Genomic DNA, 16,249 nt, shown 5'->3' with positions numbered 1-16,249 from the left:
AAGAATAATGTGGCATTCTAGCATAGCATACACTCTGAAATATATGTTTACAAGTCCAAAAGTGTGCCATCAGGAAGTAACAAGATCAAAGGAAAAACGACCAGAGAGGCTGGAGGGTAATAAATCACTCGAAAGTTGTGATCTGTAGTGGTTGCTATTCATGCTCCTTGGATAGGTTTAATTACAGAAGGACGGGGGGAGGGCTGGGCAGGCATTTTTCTCTGTAGTCACCTAAAAAAATTTTGCAAGGCACAATGCTATGTTTAAAAAGCATAGACATCTTTAAGGGCTCAAACAAATGTAAATATATGGTCAAAACTTAAGCTCCCAAGAAGAAAATGGACCAAAGACATTAAGAGGCAGTTCATTCAAAAGGTACTGCAGGGGCTTCCCTGGTGGCGCAGTGGTTGAGAATCTGCCTGCCAATGCAGGGGACACGGGTTCGAGCCCTGGTCTGGGAGGATCCCACATGCCGCAGAGCAACTAGGCCCGTGAGCCACAACTACCGAGCCTGCGCGTCTGGAGCCTGTGCTCCGCAACAAGAGAGGCCGCGATAGTGAGAGGCCCGTGCACCGCGATGAAGAGTGGCCCCCGCTTGCCGCAACTAGAGAAAGCCCTCGCACAGAAACGAAGACCCAACACAACCAAAAATAAATAAATAAATAAATTAATTAATTAAAAAACTACTCCAAAAAATTGACCCATGACCTAAATATAAAAAAAAAAAAAAAAAAAAGAGGTACTGCAATGGCAGCCGGTGGGTGGGTGGGAATCCAGGTGACCCAAGGGACCCAACTTTACTAGCAGCCACAGAACTGAGATGAGATACCTATTTCCCCTTCTGACATTAAGAAAGAAAGAAAAAAATGCGATCAGGGGCCATTTTCCCCTCTTTTTACGGAGGTGTACCCCCATAGAGGCTGTAGCGAAGAAAGTACTACGGTCTCCATTTTTTTTTTTTCCAAAAGGGGTTTCTGAAGGGGCTTTGCAAAATTGTGAGGTCATTGGCCAGGTGTGTATCCTCCCAAGGAGGCAGCTTTGGAGGAGTTTGTTCAACACTTGTGAAGAGGCTGCACCACAATTCATCTACGTGTACAGGTGTGCATGTACAAATCTAGATTCCGCACATACGGTAAAAATCTGCCTCCGTAGAGAGCTCATTCTTTTATCACTGTCTCCTGGTAAATGGTTCTGTTATTGTCGACGAAATTTTATCCATAACATTGCTGGTTTCTAAATAGTAGTTTCCCTGCGAGTGGCTGCCTTCATTTGATTCATTTAAATTATGTTGACATAAATATTTATGTATGTGGAAAGGGGCTTTTGCATGTGTTGTTGAAGCATTGCACCTTTTGGACTAACAATATCTACCAAAATACGTAGGCAGAAGGGAAGTGTGTAGCCACAGCCATATAGCATGGAGCTCCTCATGGGCATGTGTGGTAGGCAGACTATCAGTAGCAATGATACTGGTCAACACCAGCAAGGCGTGTAATTGCCCAGAAATGGGCCCTAACACCGGTTTTAAGAGATGCAGCCAAAACCACAAAGCTGGAGGCCTCTCCCTCTGAGCTTGGTCTCCACTTGGACGAAACAGCCCCCAATTTGTCCCTACGGGACACAGGCCTGCCTTGTTTGGAAATCAGCAAAGTTTAGGAGCCCACAATACCTCTCATAACTCTGTGTACAGTAACAGAGAGTGGAAATAGGGCTGTGAGCATGAACAAGCAGACAAGTTATAAATATAGAATACTCTCTCAATTCCTCTTCAGTTAGTCATGAAGGGACAGTGTGAGTTTTATAAACTTATAAGGAATATACAAACAGTTCCAAATTTAAAATAACTTGGAGTAATTTTTAAGTGTGTGAAAAGAATATTTTTTCCACCCTGTCCATTTAAGCATCTGTGACAGCCAGTAGTAAGTGATTGCTGTCCTTATGTGCTCATGCCCGGTGGTCACAGAACTGGGGAAGAGTTTCACAAGAATCACCCATTGTGTGGTGATGTCTCTCTTCTTCTTTTTTGAGAAAAACTCAAAAAAAGGTGGAGGAGGGGTTGTGAGTTGTGTGTGAGAGACACTCTGTGTGCTCCTATGTGGAGAAGCGGGCACAGCTCCCAGAGCAGGGGTAGGTCCTGCCTGGACACCTGGAGTGCCCCCCACCCTCTTTCTTTGATTTTCCTCCCATTAGAAGTCTGTATTTCTAAAATTTTTATATAGGCTTTGAATACGAGTTTAGAAGAAAATCTCGTTGATTTTGAAGTACATTAGGATGGTTTGATTTTCTAAAAAGAATATTCTGTTTTATAAACATAAAAGGAGTGGGAAGTCAAGTCCTCCCTCCCTTCTTAATATCTGAATTTATTCCTTTCCTTTTCCCTCACCCCCATCTACGGAGGCCCTTCTGTGATGCAGCATCAACTTCATTTGCCAGGCCCTTCTATAGAGATTAAGATCATTAGGATATTTCATACTCCATCAGGCATAGCAGGTAGGAGGGTCACCGACTTGGGGAACCTTCCTCCACAGACTAGGTGGCTTTTCCTCTTTTTTCCTAGTATCAGAGGATGACACAATTTAGTCAGTTTGACAGGTTCAAGTCTTTCTTCCTTTAAAATAAATCCAGACCGTGAATAGATTTGGGAGTCCAAATGGGCCTTTCCATCAACTTCTGACTGATGTGCCTGTGATTTTGTCACTACACGTGAATAGAAGGACTTCAGGGCTAATGTGGCCACTTGTGGAACATGAAAGTCTAAATTTATGGAAGAAAATGCAGGGGAATGAAGTACTGACACACGCCACAACACGGATGAACCTTGAAAACGTTATGCCAAGTGAAAGAAGCCAGATATAAAGGGTCACGTAGTGTATGATTCCATTTATATGAAGTGTCCATAAGAGGCAAATCTGTAGAGACAGAAAGTAGATTACTGATTGCCTGGGACTGAGAGGGGAAGGGGGGTGAGGGAGGTGGCTCATGGGTAAACAGTTTCTCTTTGGGGTGATGTTCCCACAACTTGGTGAATATGTTAAAAGCCTTCAATTTGTACACTTTAAATGGGTGAAACTGTGTATGAGTTATATCAGTAAAGCTGCTATAAGAATTGTGAAGGAATAAAAAAATCACAACACCCACAGTAACCAAAACCAGCAGCTTAGCCAAAGGAAGATTCCTGGACTGCCCTCTGCTTTTCACTTAGTTTTTGGTGTTAATTGTAATCCTGCATTGAGTCTTTGCATTGATGGCGGCTCTTTCTTTACTCTTACTAATTAGCTATTGACATTTTTATTTAATAATGGTGTCCTGTATAACTTTCCTCCTGGTTTCTTAGTTGCCTTTTTTCTTTTTCTTCTGTTTTCTCAATAGTCTGCCCAGCACTGCTTATTAGATCCTGGAGACTTCAGTGACCCAATGGGTACTTTCTGTAGGTGATCATTTCTTTTGCTCATTAATGAAATCTTCACAGATGCCTTTAGTAGCCAGTATGAAACGTTTTCCCAAACGTCGTAGCTTATCTTGTGCACCTTGTATACAAGTCAGTAGGGATCTACTTGGAACTTGGCTATTTCTGTGAGCCTAGATTATATTTGTTTATGTGCCTAACCAAGGGGAAGGCACAGAACTGTTTTTTCTTCTCCTTCATGACCAAGGTTGCAGTCTTGCTGAGACATAGGAATTGGTGAAGAGAATGAACTCTGGTTTATCTAATCTCATGAGTAAGACTTGTTTGGGTGAAAAGGGTTCTGTGGGTCATTGAGTCTCCCTGGGTCTGGCTGGTCTGGCTCCTGATAACACAGTCACTTATATGTAGTTGCCTTTGCCCCACAGAATGCACCCCAAGTGTCTTCCACTACAGGAGCTGCTGCTTCACTATTGCAACTAAGCGGTGACCATTGCTGATAAACTCGACAGGGCTTAGCCTTGCTGGAAGAATGTCCTTGAGGGTTCTATTTGCTGTAACTCAATAAATAAAGAAAGCTTAGTGGGTACATGCGATCTCCTTAATATCACCTTGACGCTTTACCCTTTTCCAGAGCATCATGTTTTGTGAGTTTTGTCCTTCCTCCAGACTAAGTGGTTCACCTCAGGGAGAAGAAAAGGATGTTGGGACTGGTGATTTATTTTTTCCTGATGGATGCAGGCTTACAGAGAAAAGTGGCATGAGAAGAACTCCCTAGCCCTTTGCTTTTGGGCAGCAGAGCCTGGCTAAAACATCATGCCACCATGGAGCAGAGCAGGGGAAGAGCCTGTGACCCAGTCAGATAGATCTGGGTTTGAAGCCCAGGTTTACAGCTTAACAGTTATTCACTTGGACAATTAATAGCCCTGGACAATTATTAAATCTCTGTGCCTCCATGTGGGTATCTACAAATGAGGATAATGATACTGACCCCATATAATTATTAACATTAAGTTAAACAATATGTATAAGATTGAGTCCTGTATTTAGACTCAAATTGCATTCAAGAAGGAGAGACTCCAGCAGTTATTGTGAAAGGAGAACAGGAATGGTAGGTGATTAGAAGGTCGGAATGAGCTAGCTCAGTGTGACAGTGGGAGTTATCTCGAAGGTCATACAGAGAGCCCCTGAGTGTGCTGCCTTGGTCATGGAAGACCACCACTCGTCTCAGTGTCCTCGTATTGCACACTGTGGAGACTACTTCTGCAGTGTTAGGGTAGATTGGGGACAGGTGTTAAGGAGCAGTGATGTTCATATACGTTGCATGAGCTGTGGCTTGAGTATTGCCTTCAGAAGGAGGCAGGGATCACCGTCTTGGAATTTTGAGTCTGAGCAGTCTGACGTGTGCAAGAAACCATCCACCTCCCCTGAGTATCAGACACCTGAACGAGGCCTGGTGAGAGCACCATTCTGTGTGGGGGTAAGGAGGAACTTGGTCAAGATGGGTGCCATCCGGCAGTAGCACTTTCTCTAAGGGAAAGAGCTCCCTTCAACGTTGCTTTAAGGCTCACTTAGGTTTTTGAAGAGCAGCACCTCAGGCATGGGATGATGACCTCTTAAATTCCTTTCAACTCTGAGGATCCAGGGTTCGATGAAAGGTAGAACATGGCTGCAGAAGTCCTGGTTGCATTTGAACTGGGGCAGATCTAAGGGTCCTGGGAGCTTCTTGCAAGAGGGTCTCTGCTCCTGCAAGTTCTGAAGTGTCCCTGCCACCCCACAGCCCCTCAAAAGAATGTGAAGGTTGAAGAAGACAGGTGATAGGAGGCGAGTGATGAGGAGGGAAAGTATGTCACTCCTACCCCCTCTACGTACCCCAGTATTGCAGAAAGTCCATCTGCTGACACATTCTTGTGTCAGGACCCTTCCTCTTAGGAAGGAAGCTGACTCAAAACTGAGTCGTGGAAACCCCTTCAAAGATCGCAAGGAGGAACTCGTCCGTACACTCTGGTCTTGGGAGAAAATGAGTGCTTTCAGGCTCACTACATTAATAGGTTCGGGAACCATGGCCCCCCTTTTACTAACCAGCCTCTCCAGGCTCACTGAGAGCTCTGTTCTGGGACCTTTCTGCGTGCCCCTGGGTGCCTTCCCCAAACTCTGTTGCTGGCGCTAACCCTTTCTGCTTCGAAAAGAGAAACTGAAGTATCTTCAGGTTCTAACCATTACATTGTCTCTTAGTCTGGCCACTACTGTGGTATTAATAGAATGTTTTCTCCTACACAGGAGGTGGTTTCTTTTGGCTTTGAAAAGAGAAATGTTGTTGCAGATGCAACTTTCCTTTCTGAATGTTTAAGATACCAGGGTTACCACTGAATTCGGCTTAATGGCTATAGTTTTCCAGGCAGAAGCCAGTTGAAGTTGTTGGAAACTCCGTCTGGGATTTCTAGGCAGTGGTTCTCTGGAGTTTTACAGTAGCAGTTTCTCAAGATGTCAAGAAACTTGACAGATTCTTCTTGTCTTCTTTTTGAGAAAATTGTGCTTTACTCATTATATATATGTACGATTTATAAATATGTATACACATTCATACATATGCGTGTGAGTGGAGCTCACACACAGTTGTGCCAGGTTTATTTTCGTTTTATTTCATGGGTCTAAACATTTTCGTGTAAGCTTGCTTTTCCATCCTAGCTGACGTATTTAGAGAACTCCAGACTAATACACTGGGGTGAAATGTAGCTTCTCCCTGAGCCTGAGAAGCCTCGCTGCTCCTCACCTCTCTGCGCCTTTGATGGGTGTCTCCGCTTGGAGTGATGGGTCAGGAGGAATGTGTGTGCATGAGGTCAAAAGGCAGGAGAGATCGAAGATTATTTCACAGGATGAAAGGCCGTGGGCTCCCTGGCCTGAGTTGGGTTTTGCCTGACCCCTCTGCAGTCCATCATGGCTCCTGGAGATGGGATACCCTTTCTGTCCAACTGGAACATCCAACCAAGGTGGTTCACCCACCTTCTTTGCGGAAAGGACCAGCGTGGAGCTCCAAAAGGAGCAGGGCCTGCAGGCTTCAGAAGCAGCCCTGAAGGCGAGGCTCTCTTTCAGCACTGGTTGATTTGATGCTCAAAGAGAAAGCAGTGGGGCCCAACCTCCTCTTTAGGTCCTTGGTATGATGTTTGTGTGGCTTATAAGAAGAATTCCATAAATATAGTATTATCATTACTTAAACCTGAACCTTGTCTGTCAAGGAGGGCGGCAGGGAGGGGTAGCAACATGGGACCCAGAATTCACAGGTGAATATATGGAAATCCACTTGAGTGGGTTATTTTAAAAGAGTGGAGGTATATGAAAGGAGCAAGGACTCTAGTGGGTGCTGCCGGACCCCCATGGGTGGTGGTAGCCTGGGGATTCTGTCCTGGGTCCTGTTGGCGCTCCTCAGGTGTCCCTCCCTCCCGGTCTCCTCTGCATCTGTCTGCTGACCACGCCCCATGATGTTACATCCAAGCAGCCCATGCCAGGCATTTCCATTTGGACGTGTGCAGAAAACAGCACATCCCGAACAGAACCAATCTCTCTCTACCCCTGCTGGGGGAAAAAAAAAGTAATTCACCACATGAATCTGCCTGCTTTTCCCCATCTGTGCTGCTGCCCCCTTAGTCTGGGCCGCTGTCGGTGCTCGCAGAGATGGCGACCGTGGCCCTGCGGGTCGTCCTTCCATTTTCTTTTCCACTTAGCAGCCAGAGTGATCCTTCTAAAATGCATATCTGCTCATGTGACTGCCTGTTTAAAATCCTCAAACAGCATCTCTTTTCTCTTAAGAATGTGCCAAACTCCTATCCATGGGTTGAAAGGCCCTTCTTGTGGCTCTCTGCCTCCGTCTCCCCATCTTTCCTCCCAATCTCCCCCCACCCCACCCAGGTCCCAAAGCCTGAGTCCTGCAGTCATGCCGAGTCTGGTTCTCTGCCCTCGCTCCCCGTCAGCCCTGCCATCACCCCCATGCACCTGCTAGCTCCTACTGGCCTTTCAAGCCGGGTCCTGGTGGTCCCTTCCCCTGGGAAGCCCTCCTTACTGGCCCTTTGCTTGCCCCTCTCATATTCCCACTGCTCGTCCTCAGGGGCTGGGCTGTCTTACCTGCTGAGCCTGCAGGACCGGGCCTAGGGCCTGGCTGATGTATTTAACAGTCAAAGGAGCCTTTCTCATCCTCAGCTGTGGCTCAGTGCTCTCTGGAGGAGAATGCCGACAGCCTTGGGTAGACTTCTGGCTGTGCTTGGGGGGGTGGGGGGCTGCTGTGAGTTCAGTTGACCCAGCTGGGGGTTCCCTCCCCTCCCCTCCCCTGCACCCCACAGTGTCTGATGGAATCAGTTTCTCTCCTGGCCGGGCAAGAAAACCACAAAATCTCTCTGGACCACATGTCTCTCTGATGTACTTGGGAAGTCAAAGTGTGCTTTCCTGGAGTTAGCAGCAGTTCCCCTTAATGCATAGTGTTGCCTGTCTCTTAGGAAAGGCACCCTCTTTTTATGTGGAACAGTGATGTGTCCCTTAGGGTACCCAGAAGTACCTGAGAGGACCCTATACCAACCTGTATTTTGATTCAGAAGCTTGACCTTATTTCAACATCCATGAACTGGTTCTATTCTTTAGAAATTATTTGGGATATGTAAAATAGATAGCTAGTGGGAAGTAGCCGCATAGCACAGGGAGATCAGCTCAGTGCTTTGTGTCCATCTAGAGGGGTGGGATAGGGAGGGCGGGAGGGAGACGCAAGAGGGAGGAGATATGGGGATATATTTATATGTATAGCTGATTCACTTTGTTATAAAGCAGAAACTAACAAACCATTTTAAAGCAATAATACCCCAATAAAGATGTTTAAAAAAAAATTATTTGGGATAGAATGTTTGTGGTTTTTGAAGTTGTGTGGCTAAGTGGCCCCTTTTCCATTTTTTGTTCTGTGTGAAGAGGATGAGTTCTCCATCTTCTCTTCCAAAATATGCTTTTAAAAATAGTTTCTCTGAGGTAAAGATTGTCAAAGAGCTTATAGGCAAGTACAGAAAGAAAGGTTTTAAAATCCCTAGAAAGAATTTAATAAATATAAGGACTCAGGGAAGGAGGAAGAGAGTTAAAGGTTGATGTATGTGACTTTTTTTGCTGTCCACCAAAATGAAGAAAATGAGCTTTTAAATACGGTGCCTCACTTTTATGGGCTTGTGACCCTGAACGAATCCTTTTAGTGTAGATGTGGGACCTGTCGTTAGCTTTTCCAACAGTTTACATAGGCGTTCGTTGTTATTATTGGTCATTGTAAAAATTCCAATGAATAGAAAGATCTCATGGGAAAAATCAATTTGCTTTCCCCCCTGTGTATTTGTTAATTTATAGCACCTTCCATTTTCCTTTTATTTTTAAAAGTAGAAATGCCTTTCATCATGCTAGGTGTGCTCCTTATTCACACCTAGCAGGTGTGAATAAGGGAAGCCAGGGAAGAAGTTCCCTTCCTTTCTCCCTTAGCTTTGTAATTGGAAATTTGGTAACTGTACTAAATTTTAAGTTTTGGCACTCGTGTGGAGCAGCCATCCGTCTGCTGGCGAGACACACTGCCCGGGGCTTTTCAAGAAATCCCTTAATAGTCCTGAACACTAATAATATTTATATACATTGAGATGAGGCAAAATTTACAGCGGGCTTCTGGGGCTGGCTCCAGGACTCTCTAATCCTGAACTTCCGCGGGCTCCCCTGCCTCCCTCCCAGAGTCCTCTCAGGTCGTGCTGCAGCCAGGGGAACCCTGGCTTCCATCCCTGGGGTTTGTCCTCCAGCAAATAGTCACCTTTCTCTCCCTCTCCCCATCACACCCCTTTTTTTATTCCCCCAAAGCATTTGATACATGTTTGTGCACAGTTGCATCATGTGATGTAGAAGATTTGTGATCCCTTTAAGAGGAATTGTTCCATCTTTAAAGAATAGGATTTTACCTAATTTAAGCTTTACTGAAATTCCTTCTGAAGTAGCTCCTATTGCTGAAACAAAACCCTAATTCCCTAGCCTGTGTGCTGCTTGTTGCAAGAACAGACTGACGGTGCAATTCTAGTAATGCACCTCCGGAGGGGGCGGTGGGGGGGGCGGTTTGCAATGGACCACTGCCCAGAGATGCTGTTTCAGTGGAATGGGGAATGGAATGCAAAACATATCTACGGATATTTTGTCAGTTTTTTTTTTTTTTCTTTCTCGTACTGGAAATGCCCAACATTTATGTTTGAGTCTAAGCAAGTGCACAGGGGCATTTTTCTATTCTTTTAAATGCTCTTAGTTTTTAATACTACATTAATAGCTTTTTAATATTGATGTCTGCTACTCGTCATTTTGTATAGCATTTTATTTAAATTGTAAGCAAGGAAAGAAGGGTTTTACAAGTAGATATTGTTCCCAGTTAGTCTCTGATGATGATCGTAAGATTCTTAATCAATTTTCCTTCCTCCAAACACAAAGCCTGGTGGTGGCTGATGGCTAATGAGCAGCTCCGGGGACTTCAGTGCTCTGAGTGGGGTGTGTGCTCAATCGGCCGGTTTGTGATGTGACACCGTGAGCATGGTTTCTACAGCTAGTTTCATTTTAACTATATGAACCTCACAGATCTATTATATTACATGAACTTTGTAGGGACAACATAATATTTCTCCTCAGGCTTCATCCCTCTTCTTTTAGCTCTGCCCCCTCTGGTCATCATAAGCCTCTGTGTTGCTGCCAGATGACCTTTCTAATATGAAAATTAGACCATATTGCTCTCCTGCCCAAAAGCTTCAGTGATGCCCATTGTCCACCAAAGAGCCGAAACCCCTCAGACAGGCCTACAATGCTTCTTTGAGCTGACCCCTCCTCTCTCCCAGCATCGCCTGTTACTGGACCCCTGCCATCTTCACGAGCACCCAGTTCTCCCACCCCAGCAACTCAGTTGCTTTTACACACATTTACATGTGATTTCATCTGTGTTATTCTTATCCTCCTCAGCTTTCAGCTTTCAGCTCCAGCCTCCACACCTCTGTGAAGCTTTCCCGGGAACCCAGGTGCCCAGGGCAGGCTGTGCACCACTACACACTCCTATTCTTACCTGGTGTATTGTCCATCTCTTAAGAACAGGGTCTGGCAGACAGGTGCAGCACACATTCAATAAATAGTTGCTAAGTGGATGATTAAATGAAGGATAGGCAGACTTAAGTTCTCTTGTTTTTAGTTTAAAAACTTGAACTTAAGGGTTTGCAATTTTATTGTTTCTTTAGATCTTGGGCATTGAAGTTACTTCTGTAATGGATATATTTGAACTTAAATAGTCATTTAATCTATGTGATTATTAGATTAAGTGTGAGATTTGAGAGTAAAGTGTGTGTGGTGTGTGTGTGTGCATTTACTGCAAATACACTAAGCTTGTACATTCAGATTGGTGTTATCAACTTCAAGATGATCCCCTTGGTAGACTGTATACGTATCCCAACATCTTAGGAGCTCCTACAACAACATACCTTCTTGGTGTGACTAGAGATCTTTACTCCTTGTAATCTGTTGGGTAGATTAGTTTTTGGAAACAGGCAGAAATCATTGAGAGGCAATTCTGGTAAACAAAAATGACATAGACCAACAGGAACAGTCTTCTTCTTTGCTTATATTATACATTGGCTCCGAAGACACTTCTCAGTTGGGATTTGTTCAGTTGCATCTAACAAATAGCAGGTGTTTAAACAAGACACAAGTTTATTTCTTATTCATGTAAAGAAGTCTAGAGGTAAGCAGTCCAGGGTTAGCCTACTGGCTACGCAGTCATGAAGGACCAAGTTCCTTTTATCATGCTCCACTGTTCTTTTTTTTTTTTTTTAATAGATTTTAATGAGTTGTTTTTTAAATTTATTTATTTATTTATTTATTTATTTATTTATTTATTTATTTATTTATGGCTGCTTTGGGTCTTCGTTGCTGCATGTGGGCTTTCTCTAGTTGCGTCAAGTGGGGACTACTCTTTGTTGCGGTGCGTGGGCTTCTCATTGTGGTGGCTTCTCTTGTTGCGGAGCATGGGCTCTAGGCGCGTGGGCTTCAGTAGCTGTGGTACGTGGGCTCAGTTGTTGTGGCTTGTGGGCTCAGTAGTTGTGGTGCATGGGCTTAGTTGCTCCGTGGCATGTGGGATCTTCCCGGACCAGGGCTCGAACCCGTGTCCCCTGCATTGGCAGGTGGATTCTTAACCACTGCACCACTAGGGAAGCCCCTCCACTGTTCTTAATGGGTCACCTCATGGCCCAAGATGGCTGCTTCAGCTTCAGGCATTACACCTGCATTCCAGCCAGCAATGAGGAGGAAAGATGTACCCCCTCTGTTTTAAGGACTCTTCTGGGAAGTTCCACCCCAAAAGTTTTCTAGCGTCTCACTGGCTAGAACTTAGGTCACTTCTAGCTACAAGAGAGGCTGGGAGATATAATATGTAGCTGGGTGGCAAAATGGCCAATTAAAAATCAAGGTTTTATTACCAAAATAGATAAGAATAAATAATGGAAGGCCACCTCTTTGTCTCAGCCAAAAATGATCAGAGAAGAAACTTGCAAAATTATTTTAAGCCTGACAGTATCATGAGAATTTGTCTGTTTCTTCTGAGGTGATAGTATTCATTTGAATGTCCAGGTTCTGATACCTGTTTTTAAATGCACCTCTTGGCAGTAAAATATGTACTCCTCCATACAGCTAGTGGATGTGTAAATTGGTACCAACTTCCCAGAGGACAGTTTGCACCGGCAAGGCTAACTCTGGAAATTGATTCTACTGAAATAATTAAGAATTCTCATGAAGAGTGAGTGCTCATTGTACTAATAAAATGTTGGCAATAAATGAAATGTCTAATAGTAGGAGACTGATTATAACTTACGATACACTATGTTATGGCATGCAACGCAGCTGTTAAATTATTGTCAAATTCACAGTATGTTATGCCAAAAAATGCTTTCAGAATGACTTGATCCTTTTTTATAGATATTTATATTTATATGAGCATGCACATGCATAGGAAATGATCTGGGAGGGTCTCCATGGAGGTACTGATAAGAGGACATTGTGGTCAAGTGGACTAGATATTCTATGTATTTTCTTATCTATGATCTCTGAGTTTTTCATCTTTTTTTTATTATAAAGAAAATAATAGAATCTTCACTAAATAATGCATGTCAGAGTCAATAATATACATATTTAAATAATTTTGTGTTGTTTTCCAACTCAAGGAAAAAGTAGGAAGTATATAATGCAAACCAGATTTCATATTTTGTTGACTTATACTTTATTTGCTAGTAAGGCGAACAGCCCCTAGAGTGTGATCCTTACAGCATCGTTATGGAAATAAATGCCAGCTCATCTATTTGGGACAAAAATTGTGGATCTCTTGTTTTTAGACACTGCTTTCACTTAACTTTAGCATAGAGGGGCTCAGAGTAGATAGTTTGTAATATCCTATGGTCCTCTGGGCTCGAGACACTGCCCACCCACCCACTTTCTTATATTTGAGAATTACCATCAGACATGGGGACTTCTCTGTGGTATATTAGGTTGAGATATCATTGTTTATTTGGGGTAAGACCTTTGATATGATACAAGCATGCACAAACTTTTCTAAAGCTATTTTGTCAGCCTGAATGGTATCATCTTTAGCATATTCTAGCTTAATCATTTCAAAAATAAATGAGCATTTCTGCACACTAAGGCTTTTCAAGATATTTCAATAAGGAACATACACAAAATGCAGATTAAGTAGCGCATATAATGCCTTCTAAGGTAATAATAAACTGTATTGTCCACATAGGGCTTCCACGGTGTCACGCATGCCACAGGTAACCTTCCAAGATGGGTATTATTACCCCATTCTGTAGATGAGAAAAGAGAGGATCAAGGTCAAAGATGGTAAGGACTCCTCCAAGACCAAACATAGTCAAATAGGAGAGGCTAGATATTAAACCCTGCTCACCTGACTCCAAACGCAGAGTATTTGCTCCCTGCCTTAATGAAATTCTCAATATGTAATACTGTTGATTCAAGTCCAACGCCCAGTGACGTTCCATTTGGGGATCGCGTGTGTGGTTGGTGGGTTGGATTGTGCCAGGTGGAGCGATCTGGCTCTTAGCCGACCTCACACCCTGCCTGTCACCCACAGTGTGCCCGAGCGCGTGTGGGAAGCGGGCGTGCACGGAGAACCACGAGTGCTGCCACCCCGAGTGCCTGGGCAGCTGCAGCGCTCCCGACAACGACACGGCCTGCGTGGCCTGCCGCCACTACTACTATGCCGGTGTCTGTGTGCCCAGCTGCCCGCCCAACACCTACCGCTTCGAGGGCTGGCGTTGCGTGGACCGTGACTTCTGCGCCAACATCCCCAACGCTGAGAGCAGCGATTCCGAGGGCTTCGTGATCCACGACGGCGAGTGCATGCAGGAGTGCCCGTCGGGCTTCATCCGCAACGGCAGCCAGAGGTCAGTGTTGGGGCCCGGGGGGCAGAAAGGTTGGTGCTGCCAGTGGCTCCGTCCGGGTGGGACCCTGGGGAGGTTAAGGGAGAGGGGCCACCGCAGAGGGCTGGTATAACTTCAGCTTCTGATGACTCTAAGAGCGATGGGGAGTTTTTTTGGTTTGGAAGCCTACTGCCTGGCCGTTTGGAATTAAGAACCTGATTTGTGGGCTCAGGTCCCCGGAGGTCACTGACCCCCTGTGCACATGCAGGGCTGCCACCCCAGCAGCAGGCCGGTGGGGGAGACTGTAGGTTGAGGTTTTCTCACCCCCAATGCTACTCAACACTAGACCAGTGAAGGCTTTGGGAGTGCGGGAAGGAAGACACGGCAAGCCCACCAGCATCCTTAAGGCAGTGAGCAGGCCTCCAAAGTCTCTTAGCACTGGCTCCTGTCCTGCCTGAGCTAGCTGCCGCTACGAGCAAGCAGTGTGTTCCATCAGCACCTCTTACACACACACGCACCCTTCACCCTCCCTCAGTTTTCTCTGTCTCTCTCATTTTGCTTCCTGAACATTGAGATTTCTCTTGGGAAGGAAAGAAGTTCCTTACGGCAAACAGCATCCCTCTCGTGCATGCCAGCTGGACTTCTGTGAATTTGTCATTGGTTTTAAGTTTTTGAAAGAGCAATGCCAGAATTGTTACAAAATACAGGACTATAACCCTGGAAGCAAGAGGAGACTAGAGATTTGGGGATGCTGTTCCCTCCTCTGGAGCAGAGCAGAGAACTCTCAGGAGAGAGTAGTTCTGTTGTAATGGACTAAATGCCTACTTCATGATCAGCACCAGAGGATCCTTACGTTTCGAGGTTCTTCAAAATAAAACTATTCTACAAATATAAAATACCACTGGAAAAGGAAACATTCATTTTGAGTATAACGTGTAACTTCCCTTCTGTTTCTGCAAACCTCATCAAGCAAGTCTTGGTAAAGGGGAATCTGTTTCTGGTGTAATATTTGGAGATGTTGCTCCTTCCTTAGGCTTAACTTCAAATCAAAAGTAAAGCTCACATTATTTCATAAAATTAAATGTAGAGCTTTCTACCTGTCATCATTTCTGTAACCATTATTATAGTAAAAGTTACTTTAAATACTTTAAAATGGTAAATGTGCCAAGGGTGCCAGTGAACTGGAGAGTATACATATTCCACCCAAGATAAGTCTGCCACATTTTACTCACATTTTATTGGCAGCCCTAGAACTTAAAAAGGCTTTGCCAGTACCCTGGGCAGTGCCTGGAACCCAGTTAAGGCTCAGCCACAGTTCCTCCCCAGGGTTGGGGGCCAAGATGAGGCAGCTGGTGCATGGCCTCGGGTCATAACTTCTTTGCCTTTTGGGTGTGTTTCCTGTGGTGTCTGGAGGCATTCAGTCATCTGCAGCTGCCAGAGTAGCGGGCAAAGTGGGGTGTGCTGTGCACTGTGACAGTTTCTTCTACTGTAATTCATTCTTCAAAGAATTGAGCTGTTATTTTTCCTACCAATGCTTACAGTCTGTTCAAAGCTACAGATCTCCCTTTTACACTTTAAAATAAAATGCCGTCAAAAACTAATAAATCCCCCTCTCAGCCTTTAAGGCCTATTTGACACTTACTTTAAAATATTTATTTTTTAATACTGCGTATACCCTCTCTGTACCAGAATGGATTTGAGGATGCTTAAACTATCAACATGTAATCAGAGCACTTTCTTAGAAAAACATTTTTTTTAAGTACTGGATGATTCCTAGACATTTTAAGAAAGGTGTTTGGTTCAGAAATTGCTATTTGAATAAAATGTCAGGGGGAACTAAACATACAGTTAACCTACAACCCAGAAGTTACACTCCTGAACATTTATCACAGAGAAATGAAAACTTAGGTTCCCACAAAAACAGGTACACAGTTATTTGTAGCAGCTTCATTTGTAACAGCCAAAAACTGGAAACAGCACAGATGCTCCACAATAGGTAAACAGCTAAGCAAACCGTGATCCGTCACACCATGGAATATCAATCAACAGTATAAAGAAACAAACCATTCAAACACACACAACATGGATGGATCTCAAGGACATTATGCTGTGTGAAAAAAGCCAATCTCACAAGGTCACACACCATATGATTGCATTTATATAACATTCTCAAAATAACAACATAATAGAGATGGAGAAGAGATCAGTGGTTGCCATGAGTTAGAGATGTGGGGGCAGGGTGACGGTACAGGTAGCACAAGGGAGATGTTTGTGGTGATGGGCTAGCTGGTTGTGGTGATTACACAGGTGATAAGATGCCATGGAAGTATATGCAGGCATTGTACCTGTGTTAGTTTCTTGGTGTTGATATTGCATTATCATTATGTAAGATGGAACCATT

The 16,249-nt window shown here is 44.3% G+C and overlaps 1 protein-coding gene across 3 annotated transcripts in view; it reads left to right on the top strand.

The window, feature by feature from the left end:
* Window positions 1-16,249, top strand: part of IGF1R (insulin like growth factor 1 receptor) — a 307,831-nt gene that overhangs the window by 235,038 nt on the left and 56,544 nt on the right. For all 3 annotated transcript variants that reach the window (XM_036843818.1, XM_036843817.1, XM_036843819.1), the window contains exon 3: window positions 13,560-13,872. In XM_036843818.1, coding sequence (XP_036699713.1) covers window positions 13,560-13,872 — 313 coding nt within the window. The remainder of the gene's footprint in view (window positions 1-13,559; window positions 13,873-16,249) is intronic.

The sequence above is a fragment of the Balaenoptera musculus genome, chromosome 2 (genome assembly GCF_009873245.2).
Source record: "Balaenoptera musculus isolate JJ_BM4_2016_0621 chromosome 2, mBalMus1.pri.v3, whole genome shotgun sequence".
Taxonomy (NCBI): domain Eukaryota; kingdom Metazoa; phylum Chordata; class Mammalia; order Artiodactyla; family Balaenopteridae; genus Balaenoptera; species Balaenoptera musculus.
The sequence above is the reverse complement of the archived record's forward strand: the minus strand, read 5'-3'. Positions and strand labels throughout refer to the sequence as shown.